The sequence below is a fragment of the Aspergillus chevalieri genome, chromosome 4, assembly GCF_016861735.1.
Source record: "Aspergillus chevalieri M1 DNA, chromosome 4, nearly complete sequence".
Classification (NCBI taxonomy): domain Eukaryota; kingdom Fungi; phylum Ascomycota; class Eurotiomycetes; order Eurotiales; family Aspergillaceae; genus Aspergillus; species Aspergillus chevalieri.
In genome coordinates, this window is record NC_057365.1 from 821,457 (window position 1) to 835,245 (window position 13,789).

General features: G+C 47.8%; 5 protein-coding genes across 5 annotated transcripts; 3 read left to right on the plus strand and 2 right to left on the minus strand.

Moving 5' to 3' along the window:
• Positions 1–244: 244 nt before the first annotated feature.
• Positions 245–2,776, plus strand: ACHE_40285S (uncharacterized protein; the record flags this gene model as incomplete). Its single annotated transcript, XM_043278467.1, has 8 exons — positions 245–338; positions 402–441; positions 499–984; positions 1,041–1,565; positions 1,620–1,758; positions 1,811–1,887; positions 1,936–2,009; positions 2,067–2,776. 8 exons carry the CDS (start codon positions 245–247, stop codon positions 2,774–2,776), a joined length of 2,145 nt encoding a protein of 714 aa, XP_043136243.1.
• A 217-nt stretch (positions 2,777–2,993) lies between these two features.
• On the plus strand, positions 2,994–5,093 carry ACHE_40286S (3-oxoacid CoA-transferase; the record flags this gene model as incomplete). The annotated part of the gene is made up of 9 exons (XM_043278468.1): positions 2,994–3,285; positions 3,344–3,628; positions 3,688–3,874; positions 3,931–4,232; positions 4,286–4,365; positions 4,421–4,452; positions 4,507–4,624; positions 4,678–4,899; positions 4,959–5,093. The coding sequence occupies 9 exons, from the start codon at positions 2,994–2,996 to the stop codon at positions 5,091–5,093; spliced, it is 1,653 nt and encodes a 550-aa protein (XP_043136244.1).
• Positions 5,094–5,229: 136 nt separating this feature from the next.
• Positions 5,230–6,141, minus strand: ACHE_40287A (uncharacterized protein; the record flags this gene model as incomplete). The annotated part of the gene is made up of 2 exons (XM_043278469.1): positions 5,230–5,925; positions 5,983–6,141. The coding sequence occupies 2 exons, from the start codon at positions 6,139–6,141 to the stop codon at positions 5,230–5,232; spliced, it is 855 nt and encodes a 284-aa protein (XP_043136245.1).
• A 461-nt stretch (positions 6,142–6,602) lies between these two features.
• ACHE_40288S (putative MFS transporter) lies at positions 6,603–8,519 on the plus strand (the record flags this gene model as incomplete). The annotated part of the gene is made up of 9 exons (XM_043278470.1): positions 6,603–6,724; positions 6,784–6,939; positions 6,998–7,266; positions 7,326–7,411; positions 7,468–7,598; positions 7,659–7,885; positions 7,934–8,203; positions 8,260–8,344; positions 8,402–8,519. 9 exons carry the CDS (start codon positions 6,603–6,605, stop codon positions 8,517–8,519), a joined length of 1,464 nt encoding a protein of 487 aa, XP_043136246.1.
• Positions 8,520–11,953: 3,434 nt separating this feature from the next.
• ACHE_40289A (uncharacterized protein) lies at positions 11,954–13,190 on the minus strand (the record flags this gene model as incomplete). Its single annotated transcript, XM_043278471.1, has 4 exons — positions 11,954–12,173; positions 12,224–12,375; positions 12,434–13,009; positions 13,065–13,190. 4 exons carry the CDS (start codon positions 13,188–13,190, stop codon positions 11,954–11,956), a joined length of 1,074 nt encoding a protein of 357 aa, XP_043136247.1.
• Positions 13,191–13,789: the final 599 nt, after the last annotated feature.

Consider the following 13,789-nt stretch of genomic DNA (forward strand, 5'->3'; position numbering starts at 1 on the left):
TCTTTTTCTCCAACTTCTCCTCACCTGCCTACACTCAATTGGAGAACTTTTGTCTTTTTTGGAAAACCAACTGCCGACAGCCCGTTGTATCCGACTCCTTGGCAATTTGTGCTTAAACAATATCGGACTTTTACCGCTCTACTCCGTACAGTATCACCATTTCTCGAACCAGGTTGTGCTTCGGACAATTGCGTTGCATGGCGGCTCTTTCGCAATTGATAAGCGTTATTAACATTTACAAGTAATGGACCATGCACACGCTGCGGTATCAAAACCCGGCAGGATCTCGCATGGAAAGCAGGCTGCATGTCTCAACTGCAGAAGAAGCAAGATCCGATGTAACCGGGATCAGAATGAACTACCATGCGATCGATGCAAGCAATCTAACTTGGAATGCATAGTCCCTAGTCACCACGTGGGGAGGCAGAAAGGTGTCAAGAAGTAAGTACACTATATCCCTTATTGCACACGTACATGGTACAAATGTATGGGATTTAGTAAGCGCACAGGCCTGGAAAAGGCACTATACCAAATAGAACAAGCCATCAAGCGCCCCAGGGGTCCAGACGCGGCTGCATCTGATGCTGCCCATAAGGTCATCTCAAACCTGCAAGAACTGCTCGGCAAGGCACAAGACCAGCAGCAAGTCTCGCATAGCGAAACGGATGACTTCTCAGAGAATCAGGACCAAACCCACAGCCTTCCTTCCCCTCGTGAACAGGAAGATAGTCTAGCTCTGGATGACGCGGAGAATCCTTTGCAGTTGCTCGCGAGAGCTTCTGATCTCCAACTATCACCAGCTGAGACGCGAAAAGTCCCTGCTCCTTTACAGCAACAGCAGGCAATATCCAGGACCCAAGGTCATAATTCATGTGCAAATTCCTTTTTCGTTCCTGTGCGAGCTAGTCGGGATGTTGGTCCGGAATTGGATCCCATAGAGTTGGGGCTTGTCACGGTGGAAGAAGCGGAATCGCTCTTTTCTTTGTATGTCCAGTCCCAGAAATTACTCCTAGCAGAGAGACTAACCATTGCCGTAACAGCTTTTACCAGAACCTAGCACATACGCGATGGGGACTCGATCCTCTAATTCATACAGTGTCGTTTGTACGCGCTCAGTCTGCGTTCCTTTTCACATCGATCCTGGCTGCAACTACTCTTTTCTTGTCATCTGCTGCAGCTTTATCTAAAAGACTGTTCAGACATTGCAGATATTTGGCAAACATAGTCGCCGTACAGCGACATAGGTCAGTCGAGATAGTCCTGGCATTTATGGTCAACGTTCCATGGATGGCCCCGGGAAACTGTTTAGGCGACGATGATGCCTGTGCTTACATCGCGATGGCTCTGACAGTTGCACTGGATTTGTCTCTCAACAAAATTGTTGTTCCTTCATCGAGCTTTGACAACAGCTTTCTGAAAAGACAAGCCAAGGCTGATTGCATTGACGCGAAGAGAGCACTGCATATGGATGGCTTCGACGATGTGGATGCCGGATCTGAATGGGGTCGACGATTGTTGCGACGACGAGAGAGAGCTTGGATTGCACTGTTCGTTTTAGAGCGAGGGTATGTATGGACCATTGGAATGTCTTGGCAGTTATTATTGACATTTATGTACAGAGTATGTCTGGCCCGTGGGCGAAGCTATACTGTCCCGCCAACAACCCTTGTTGAAAATTGTGATCATTGGCATATCTCAGACATTGCAGACTCGCGAGACGGTCCCATGAACTCAATGGCCGCCCTAAGGAGAAACCTGGTGAGTAACATTCGTGGCTACTAAACACATTGATCTAATTGCTTCTCAACAGGACGAGATATTTAGGAAAGTCAAATCCAACTGCGACAATTACCAAGTTGTCGATATAGGACCCGAGGCAGCTCAATCGTAAGTTTACATAGACCAACTGCCAAACCGCCTTCTGACTTTATACAGAATCAAGACAATGATCGAAAGTTTCTATGACCGTTGGTATGCAACATGGGCGCCGGCAATTGGAGAAGGTCAATGTGAGCAGATACCTTGAGTTCCTGTACTACTATGTTTCAAAAACTGATACCGCAAAGCACTCTCGCTTCCACCATATGTTGACATATTGGTCACCCATACCCGGTTGTCGACCTACGCTGGCGTTATCAACCATCCTACAGCGCCAATAGAAGTTAAGCGATTTTTCCGCGCTGCTGCCCTTTCCTCTGCGTTGAATGTTCTGCGGGCTGCCATCCAGGGAGAGGCACGTCTGAAGTCGATGCCAAATAACACCGTGATCATGATCTCCTTTGCTGCTTGTTCAGCACTTAGCCTTAGTGTCACGCCAGGTGACAGCAGGTCTAGCTTGGCCCCAAGCGTGCGAAATTCAATCGAGGAAACTGCAGGCGTGCTAGAGCGCATTGGTGCTACCCCCAGTCATCGTCATGGAGCTTCTGTTCTATATGGAAGATTCTTACGGGAGCTGATCCGGCGTGCGCCTGTGGGATCGAGGTCTCAAAACCACTTCGATCAACGAAGAGCAATGGGGTCCACGGAGGCGCTGCAGCCCATGTCTTCCTTAGATGTATATGACCCCATAGTCACAACTGCTCAACCATCGGCCTCGCCATCTCTACTTTGGATGGAGCCTCTGCAGTTCTCTGCGATGTCTGACGACCAGATCATTGATGCTGTGAACCGAGCCGGCACAGCATTTGGCACTACCGTTCCTGACGTCCCATTTGATGACATGTTGCGATGGGATTGGTTGGATTTCGCCAACAATGGTTCGGATTTCAATCTATAAAAGCGATTTCCTCGGTTGTTTTCTGCATTGAGAGTCTCGGAGGGGGACCGGCCTGCGCCTCCGTCGGCGTCTAGAAATAGCCCCGAAGACCGACCATGCCGTCATCTCGCCATTTCGCATATTTAGCGGATTTCCTTTTCCTGAATTGTTTTGTCCCTGAAACTTGGCCTCTAAAAGTCTTGCTATTCTCAGAATAGGGACACAAGAATTGACAGTTATGGCGACATTACGGGTTTCAGCATTGTTCCTGTCACGGAGGTCGCTCTCCGTCTGTCGGCCGCGACTTCGACTGGGAGTTCGCTGCAGAGCAGGTTTGCGACCTTCATTTCAGCCAAGTACCATCGACTGCGCAAAGTCATATTCAACCGTCCCAAGTGCGCGACAGCGATTGGCTCCAATAGTCGAGCGCGGCGCTTCGAAATTGTTCAAGGATGCGGACGAGGCAGTCGCTGACCTGAAGAGCGGGTCTGTTATTCTGAGTTCAGGGTTTGGCCTTTGCGGTGTTGCTGGTAAGTATAAAGCGATTGAAGAAAGTGCATATGCGTGGCTGACGATTATGGCTGCTAGAAACCCTTATCTCCGCTATACAACGTCGAGGATTAAAGAACCTGCACTCCTTAACCGCGATTTCGAACAATGCCGGCGCTCCTGGTAAAGGTGGACTTGCGACGCTCACGCAAGCGGGCCAGGTTAACAAGCTCATCCTTTCATACCTCGGCAACAACAAGCCTCTTGAGCAGAAGTACTTGACGGGAGAGATTTCTATTGAGCTGTGTCCGCAAGGCACGTTGGCGGAGCGGATGCGTGCAGGAGGCGCTGGGATCCCGGCCTTCTTCACTCCTACAGGAGCTCGTGAGTATACCAAAATTTGCGCTTCGCACATGAATGTATCTGACTCGATTGCGATTTAGATACCTTCCTCCAGGACGGAAGAATTCCAGTTCGCATGGACGCCTCCGGTAAGGTCGTGGAGCACGGAAAGCCCCGCGAGACTAGAGAATTCAATAACAAGACATACTTGATGGAAACCGCCATCACAGGTGACGTCGCAATTCTCCGTGCATGGAAAGCGGACGAAGCTGGTAACTGTGTTTTCCGGTAAGGCTTGCGCGCCCTGGTTTTGCTAGTTGCGCCAGAGAACTAAATATGACCAGTTACACTACCAAGGCATTTGGCCCAATCATGGCCAAAGCAGCAGACCTTACCATTGTAGAAGCGGAAAACATCGTCCCCGTCGGCTCAATTAACCCCAACGACGTTGATCTACCAGGAATTTTTGTGAACAGGATTGTTCCTGCTACCGACCCGAAGAACATTGAGATCAAGAAGCTGCGCTCGGCCAATGATGAGGGTGCGGTGAAATCAGAAAAGAGTGCTGCTCTGGCTCAGAGGAATAGAATTGCCAAGAGAGCCGCGAAGGAGCTCAAGCAGGGGTACTATGTTAACCTTGGTGTTGGTAAGAGAAGGATGTTTCTTCAGTTTGTATCGCTGTAGTTTAACACTTTACAGGTATTCCCACACTAGCCCCATCATTCCTACCCGAGGATGTCAAGGTCTGGGTTCAGTCAGAGAATGGTCTTCTGGGAATGGTAAGTGGATTGATCTTGGGCTACGGTCATGCTCGATAGCTAATATCATGGCCAGGGACCGTACCCTACAGAGGATGAAGTTGATGCGTAAGTTACCGTTTCATTCTTCCGATTATGTATGTTTTTCTAACCAAGTTTTAGCGATATTATCAACGCCGGAAAGGAAACCGTTACCCTCGTCGATGGAGCCTCTACATTTGATAGCTCCGAGTCATTCGGTATGATTCGGGGTGGACACGTCGATGTGTCGATTCTTGGGGTTCGTTTATCTCTTCGTCGCCGGTGAATACCTTTGAGCTAACAGTTTAACAGGCTCTGCAAGTCAGCGCAAAGGGTGACCTTGCCAACTACATGATCCCCGGAAAGGTCTTCAAGGGCATGGGAGGCGCCATGGACCTGATTTCAAACCCCGATCAAACCAAGATTGTGGTGGCCACTAGTCACACGGCCAAGGATGGCTCTCCAAAGGTCGTGGCCGATTGCAGTCTGCCTTTGACCGGTGCGAACTGTGTTAGCACGATCATCACGGATCTGGTAAATATGTGATTGACAAGAAACATGAGGAATCAGACACGCTGACGAATGAAACTTAGTGCGTCTTCCAAGTTGACCGGACTCAAGGGGCGCTCCTTTTGACGGAGCTGGCCCCTGGTGTGGAAGTTGAGGAAGTCCGGAGCAAGACAGGTGCTGAGTTTACTGTGGCGGATCGTTTGGAAGTTATGGAATAAGGATAAGAATTATAACATAGCAGTTCATGGGTATATTTGGACAGTGTATAAATCGACGTACATATGAGGTATCCTTCAGTTTATATTGACAACAAAATACACGAGATCACGTATATACAAAGACAGTGCCTCTTATTTACAGCTTGGAGGTTCTGCCAGGCGCAAAATTCGTCCCCTCGCCCTGGCTAATCGACTCAACGATTCGGTCGACACTGTTCAAAATCCAGGTATTACCCTCATCACTAGCCAACCATTTAGCCCCCTTCTCACCCTCAACATCACTCTCCCACGTCCCATCCTCAAGTGCCTTCCGCAACCCAAACACATGCGACGTAACCTGCGGCCCAACACCCGTCTGCGCACGCAAACAAGCAACAGCCACAATGGAAGTCAACACCCTCCCCGCATTCGCCCCCGTGGACCTCCCCGCAGGATCGGACAACAGCGCCCCATAATTCCCATTCAGAATATGCACGGGCAAATCCGGATGTGCATCCGCAAGCTTCTCATACAATTTGTTCTCGAATGGCCGATAGATCGAATCCCACAGGTTTCGTCCGCGCTCGCGGATCTCGTTAATATTCTCAACCGTGGGCGTGCGGGTGGAGGTTTTCGAGAGCTTCGCAGCGACAGACTCGGGGAGGCCTGCTTTGAAGGCGTTCAGGCAATTGATAGTGCGCGGGATACCGTTGAAGCTGATGCATTTGAGACCAACTTCGCGCATGAGTTCTGCAGTTGCTACGCTTTCTTCGGGGGACTGGGAGGCCGAGGTCGCTTGGTTGAAGAGGATGCCGAGGGAGTCGGGGGAGTTCATGGTCATTGTGGCTGCTGTCTGCACAATCAATTAGTTTTATGCATGTTTTGCGATAGCCAGAAGGATATAACAGACTGATAGAGCCACCCAGGAAGGCTGCGAGACATCGTTAGATTCGGCATCTTGTTGGATCTTGTGAAAGACAGATTGAATGTTGCGCGGAGCAGGCACAGTACCCGGACGAGCACTGGGGCTGTTAATCAGCGACTTCAGACTGTTCGATAACTTTGACATAATGAATTGCTTTCTGTCAATCCTCCCTCTGTATGTCTTCATGTTAAGAGAGCCGGAGAAATGAGCCATTATATTTGCCTCGGCACCCAGAAATATACTCCGAACGGGAGATCTATGAGCCGGCGGGCCTCCGATGCCGAGACGGTCTTATTACAGCGTAATGACCGTATTTTTTTTTTTTTTTACACAACGATCGCCAAGCTCTTTGCCCAAGACTGAAAATCCGGGGAATCCGGGGTACATGGTACATTGGCTTTGTATTGCTTGGTGCTTAGCGGCTAAAACCCCGGATGACACATGGCAGGCCTGTGCGCACTTGCAGCAGTCGGCCGCAGAATTGGTGGCCGAGTTGACGGTCAGTCAGGATGGGGTTCTTAGATAGAGCCGTGATGTGATCGGAATGCTCCCTTCACATTGCTTCCTTTTTCATTTTGGAAATAACAAAAACGGGATCAGTGAACATGGATACAGCTGGAATTGACGATGAGAAGCCGGACACCTCACACAAGCCAATCGACTCAGTGCAGGACCTGGCCTACCAGCAGAAGCTGACCCAGCGAGTTCTATTTAAGCTGGACACAAGGTGAGACAGATCATGACCAGAATTGTTCGATACAAGAAGGCTAATGAATGCACATGTAGAATACTTCCTATTCTAGCAATACTCTTCCTTCTATCCTTCTTGGACCGGACCAACGTCGGGAATGCGAAAATCATCGGCCTCGAGGAAGACCTTGGAATCACGGACCATCAATATGATATAGGTCTGGCAGTGTACTATCTCACTTATGTTCTTAGGTGAATTTGAATCCTGCAAGTGTCCGGATACCACTCGTTAACTGTCTTCTGCCGACAGTGAGCTTCCAAGTAATCTTATCCTCAAGAAAGCATCCCCGAGGATCTGGCTGCCCCTTATCACAGCACTATGGGGCGTGATGACCATGTGTTTGGGCTTCGTACGCAACTTCGCAGGTTTTGTTGCCGTACGATGTCTGCTTGGTGCTTTTGAAGGTGGACTGCTACCTGGAATGGTGTTGTATTTGTCCTTCTTTTACAGACGAAGTGACTTGGCTTTGCGTATTGGTCTGTTCTACACTGCAGCATCATTATCTGGTGCTTTTGGAGGTAAGTCATCTTCCTGTATTCTGACCTGACACAAAGAGATATTAAATTGATGTTCATAGGTCTCCTGGCCCGCGGACTGGCTGAAATTGGCCCTCGAGGAGGGCTAGAAGGTTGGCGTTGGATCTTCATTATCGAAGGATTATTGGTAAGTGTTGCCAGCGCAATCAAAAGACCGTTCTAACCAGGGGTTTCGACTCTCAGACAGTCACATGTGCTGCTATTAGTTACTTTGGCCTCCCAAATAATCCAACGACAGCGCCATTTCTGACCATTGAAGAGCGTGAGTTTGTTCGTGACTGGCTATCCGGTGATAATCCATGCGCACCAGCAGGGTAGGCTCTTTTTCACAGATCTGCGTTAGGGATAGAATTGGAGATGCTAAGATGGAGTAGCACCCTAGCAAGTGAACAAGAGAGTTTCCAATGGTCCGAAGTACGCAGAGGTCTTCTGGATCCTCGAATGTGGCTCTCTGCAGCAGCGTACTTCTCTTTGCTGTCCGGAATGTACTCCTTTGGGCTATTTCTCCCAACAATCATCAATGACAGCGGCTATGCAGCAAACGAGGACCAAGTACAGTTGTGGTCCGTGATTCCGTATGCAGTGGCAGCGGTATTCACCGGTAGGATTCTTCGTTCGAGATCAGAGAATCTGGCTAACGAATAACTAGTAATGGTGGCTTTCTTTTCTGATCGGCTGCAACTTCGAGGAACTCTCATGCTTGTCACAATCCCGCTGGCGATCGCGGGCTATGCGGCAATTGCTAATGTCCAAGGCGCACGCCTAAAATACGGAATGACTTTTATCATGGCCATGGGGATGTATGGTAGTATTCCGTGCATTCTAGTGTGGAATTCCAACAACTCCGCCGGACACTATAAGAGGGCCACTACATCTGCGATGCAGTTGACCATCGCGAATTGTGGTGGCTTCGTTGCAAGTAAGACATTCTCTATTCCCTTGTCCGAAGATCATGAGCTGACCATGTCTTGTCAGCATTCATCTATCCCAGCAAAGACAAACCACAGTATCACCGGGGCCATACAGTCGTCCTTGGCTTACTTGTGTTCTCATGGTTCATGTGAGTTGGATCTAAGTCGTCGGTGATCACAGTGAATAGACTAACATATTCCACCAGGATTCTCTTGAACGTCCTGTATTGCGCCAAAGTCAATCGTGATAAAAAGCGGGGGAAATATGTCCAATATGCTGGGTACAACGACGACAGAAACCCGGACTTCAAGCTAGTCTTGTAAATGGCATAGCTTCTTGATTTGGCCTTTCCGGATACGTGTTACTCGATAAAGATCTACCTATGTGTGGTGTTGCTCTGCTATCCTGGTCGGCACTTTAAAAAAAAACTCTCTCATCAAAACGCGTTCCTCCTTCTGTTTTTTTTTTTTTTTCCCCAATCATGGACACATAATGATCTATACCGATGAGCTTCATGATATGATGCAAATGTGTGGATGTGTGGGGTACTATGTACACCGAGATCCGCCATAAAGCTGTGCCTAGGTCACAGCCTAGTCGCAAGACCCAAACCAACTCCCACGAGAATTCTGACGTCCCCATTGGATTCATGGTCGGAGGTACGTTCCGACAGTTCCAAATAGTCTTCAATCCTTTGTTTCTGCTTGAGAGCATGTTTTCCACACGCATACACCACATGTTTCGCCAGCGGCCCTCCGATCTTTATCAGAGTAAAAAAACTCAGGATTGACAAGCGTGTCTTCCATGGGTGACCGTTCAAACTTTGTCATGATGCAGAACCGCCTCAAGAGATCATTATTCCGGATTGTGTTGTAATAAGCTCAGTGAAACTGCAACCTACATGGGAATGCTATGCTGCTTATCTTGTCGATTCCAAACAAAGCTGGGGATATCTCGAGAAAGAGGGTTAATCAATTGTGCTACCTTGTCAGCGGGATGGACCAATTATGATCTAGGGTTGATACGAGAGAGGTCTCTATGAAGAAAGAACTGAAGAAACAATATAAATGGAGTAAATGTTGAACTGAAACGTTTCGATTTTCAACACCATGAAAACTGGTCAGAGTTGACGTTTGCTTTGTAGTCCGTATACTCATGCTCTACTTCAGCAGAGTTCAGCTCCACGAAACGCGCCACCTGACACTGACCTCCAGCCACATTAAGCGCATTCCATAAAAGAGCCTTTGCAACTTATACCGGTCCTGTAGCAGTGCGTCACCAATAGCCCGCTGGTGCTTGCGAAACTCTATCGTCCCAGTATACACAACCATCAACCCATCAAAATAAAGTTGGCGATTCTCATACTTCATCTGTTCAACAAAAGATTTCTTTTCCAAGGCGGGAATATGCGCATAAAGATAGGAAATCTGGACAACCAAGGTGATCAGTAGCATCGCATCATCGCTAGGACGATCTAGCCAACACTCGATCAGTGCATCCAGAAAGCCAGCGAGTGGCGGAATCGGCAGCTTTTGGTTTGATGCGTCATCCTTCAAAGTCATATATTACAAAGGCGAGTTGATAGAGGAAATTTCCAATCTGCGGCAAGGAGGAGAACTGTTCGTGTCCGGTTATCAGGAGGTATCAGGCGCTGTTGAGGATAAGTCGCTAGGAATACTTCTGCGTTTCCGATGCGATGTGTTTTCGCATGTCAAAAAAGTCCATCCTGCTATCACCAGTATGTTGGCTGCATGATGGATATTTGGGACGAGGAAGTAGGGATAAAAACGAATGTAGGAACACCGCAGTGGGCCTGGCAGGGTGATATACCCAGCAACACACCTTCTTTTCTATTGACGATCTGATCTGCCCCTGACGATATAACGCACATATTGAATAGCATACAGGTGAGTGTGTCCATTCCGAGACTTAGCTAACTAGAACTCTAGGTACAATACGAGAGAAGCCAGGTTATGGCACAATGAAGTTTCAGACGGGGCACGGTTAATTATAATATCTTGAGTAAAAAGGCTGAGCATATAAGGTTGTGACAGTAAGCCGGAGATCAAATCTCATCTCCATGGTTTATTATGAGCTCGCTTGTTGACCAATGCGCACGCATTGCGTTGTGGTGTGTAGGTCTACCACAAGTATCAGGTTCAACCTGATGCTGAAAATATTCCGCGACTCCTGGAAGAATTGGAGCAGTGAAAATTGATGAGGATAGTTCGTGCCCGGGAGGTCACGCCTCGTATTCAAATAGCTTCAACCGAGAGACGTCTCAACGTCTCGAGGCACAAAGCAGGGCCTAGTCTATTACAGATGATTTGACAGGAGACAAATACATGACCTGGCCACAATTGACTGTCAGATTGATGATGCCAGCGCTTTGATGAGAAAAGTGGTAAGAAGAAATGGCGGCCAGGAGCAATACGAGGAAAGTAGACATGGGTTGAAATCCTAGCGTGGTGCATTTTATTGAGGCTGCCTTGCTCAGCTCACTCTCTGCTCAGGGCTACTCAGTGAACCACCAGGGGTGAGTACAAATACAGAATGAGGCAGGCGGCCACAGTCCAAGAAAATCAATTTCCTATGTGCCCATGAATATTTAATGTTTCCTCCAGGACTCTGACCTTCCTCTTCCAGATGCCGCCGCTTTAGTGAGGCTCAGGGCCTGGCTCAGTGTCTTTGTGCAGGGAAAAACTCACTGAATACTTATCCGCACTCAATACGTTCTCAGCAACCACTAGCTTTAGGGCTCGGTATGGGCAATGGACTTGATTGAATAATGATGATGTTATTCATCATCTGTAACCCTCATTCACACTAGACAAACAGACTAGATAAAAACATAGATACTCATTTATGGAACAAGTTTATAGTTGAAAATTAAGTTGCGACAATCCGTATTAGTGTATACATAACTTTAGTAACTATTTGTCCTCGAATAGAACATGCGTCTCACATGGAAGTGAGATTCCAAGATGAGAAGCAGTTGCCTGTACCGAACGAAGCATTTCTTCACCATATGCCCACCGACGGGCGAAGGATTTTGCAATAGTGCAGAGGCTAATAAATGCTTCGCGGTTAGTAGGATCATCAAGGTGCTCGAGAAGTGTCTCTTGTGATATCGTAGTCCATTTTATATTGTTGCCAGAGATGTGGCTGATACCCCATGAAGCACGGTGGACTCCTAGCAGCTGGGAGATTCTTATCGCAGAGACAATCCTTAGTTGCTGTGCATTTCGGTACGTTTCTGGGTGGAGAAATTCTTCTTTTGCTTTGGTTTCAATAAGCCCAAGCAGGATTATGATGATTGCGTTGTAGTACATGCTAAGACTCAGGTTAGCACACTTTAGCCCATATGAGTACAGAGCGTTTGACATACTGCAAGTTTAGCAAATGTGGGCTATTGCAGCTTTCCCACCTCAAGCATGGAATTAAGCTCATTTGCCATTCATTGATGCGAGTATGAAGACGCTGGGCAGTCTCAAAGACCATTGGGAACGATTTTCTTGTCAGACCATCGTGGTCGTCATAGAAGGCTACCGATATGTCGCATGCAATTTGATTAAGATTTGCCAAGGCAGTGAGAAGATGTATTGTATGTGCTTGCACATGAGAAGTCTGAGCTGGATACGGGTACCACGTATCATGGTATTCTTCTTCGTAGGTTAAAGGAGCGGTTGGGTATGGCCTCCGCGGCGGTTTGATCATCGGGAGCCCTTGTTGTGAGACTGAACTCATACTGAGAAGGTCAACCATTGAGTTTCAAAGGCGTGGAAAAGAAAAGAAAATATATATATATATATATATACGTAATAATATTAAACAAGCCCCAGACGCTGGTGTCAACGGCTTTCGGCTCATAATGTGACGCTTTTCCGCTGTTCACAAGCAGTATAAATTGCTGTATTGTATAGGTTAGCTGCCCTTGATAATTCCATCCATTTCTTTCCTTGCGAAGTAAAGAAGCGCTTCGAAATTAGCATCTCTTCTGAAGCGCCAACAGGAAATTTTAACGTACCATGTCCAGAGCACACCCAGACCTTGCATTGTGGTCAAAGTGACATTTCCTTCTTCTTGCTCATATAAACGCTTGGCCTCTCCATAGAAGCGGTGTGTTCTGGTTGGGATGTCGCTCATTTCAGCCAACGTCTCAGGGTACCCCATGTATGCCTAGGATTTATCGTTAGTGCCGGGTATAATGAAGAGGCTAGAAACGAAACCATCATACGCAGGCATCTGCCAATATTATATTTGTTAAGAATGGCGAACAATACTTGGTTTGCTTCGGGTCTCGGGTTTGCATATCTTCAATGAAACGATCACGGTCAATCCAGTATGGGTGGTGCCAGGTAAACCATGAAGAAAGCAGATGAGATACTAAATTGTCATTGTCTGTTACTTTAGTCCATGGTCTAGCCGGTACTCTCCAGCGGGGAGCAACCGCCAGGGTATTGCTATCCAGTATGCTGCTTCTCTGTGACTCGAACTCTTGCATCCTACTCAGTTGCCGTTCCACATCCAGTAGTTCAGGACTAGTTTGTTGATTAACCCGCATATGTTCATTCAAGTAGACTTTGATTTCATCGAGGGAGGCCTTACTGCGGATAAGACTAACGAGTTGTAGAGCCTGTCGGTCACCACCTTCTCGGAGTGCGGTGACAAATCTAATGAGTAGATCACGGTCTTCTTCCAATCTCTCCAGTCTCTCCTTGATCTGTATCCCCCGACGTTTGTCCTGATTTGCAGCATACGAGCATTCTGTGTTATTCCTCACACAATTTCCACATGGGTCCTGTCCGCTACACTATCGAAGGAAACGTTAATAGACGCCACAACGATCAATGTCATTCAGTACGCACCCTCGATCTTCGCGTTTTGCAAGCAAGGCAAGCCGATGAAACTTTCTTCCGGCCCTTGGGTTTCTCCAACGGCTGCCGACTACTAGTGGGAAAGGAGGAAATTGGCCTGGATCGATCCCGATCCATTTTCAATGGTTGTTAATGGGAAAGAGTCGCGAACAGAGAGGATGCTTTAAAGATGCGGAATAATCATCAAACCGAGACCTTGCTAACTAGTTGATTGATTGATGGATGTATGTATGTATGTATGTTTCTATTTTACGTCGGGGTTTGGGTACTTTTCACGCTTCCTCGGAAGCGGAAAAGCCCTAATCCCGGAGCGGGACATACGACGGGCAGGTCGGATCTAGCTAAATTACCATCTAAATACAGTTAGCCCCCCGCGCGGCCTGGGGGAAGGGGTGATTGGGTTTTCGCGGCAGTCAAGCAGCAACTTGAGCTTCTCGGGACCTCGCTAGTTGGTGAAAATTGATCAGATAAATAGTCGGCCCGAGTAGCGACGACAGGGGAGGGATTCTTCATATAGGCCAGCGTGGACGCGCATATAGCTAGTAGAGCACTCAATCAGCTGTGTATGCGCACATACATTTGATAGGCAATATATCTCTTCGCTTAAGCTAGACCTCTCCATATAGACTCATTATGTCGCGGAATAATCGACTTCCAAATTCCCCTCCGAGCTGAGCTACCTGCTTCACTAGTGTACCTAGGGGTATGGAGTAAAA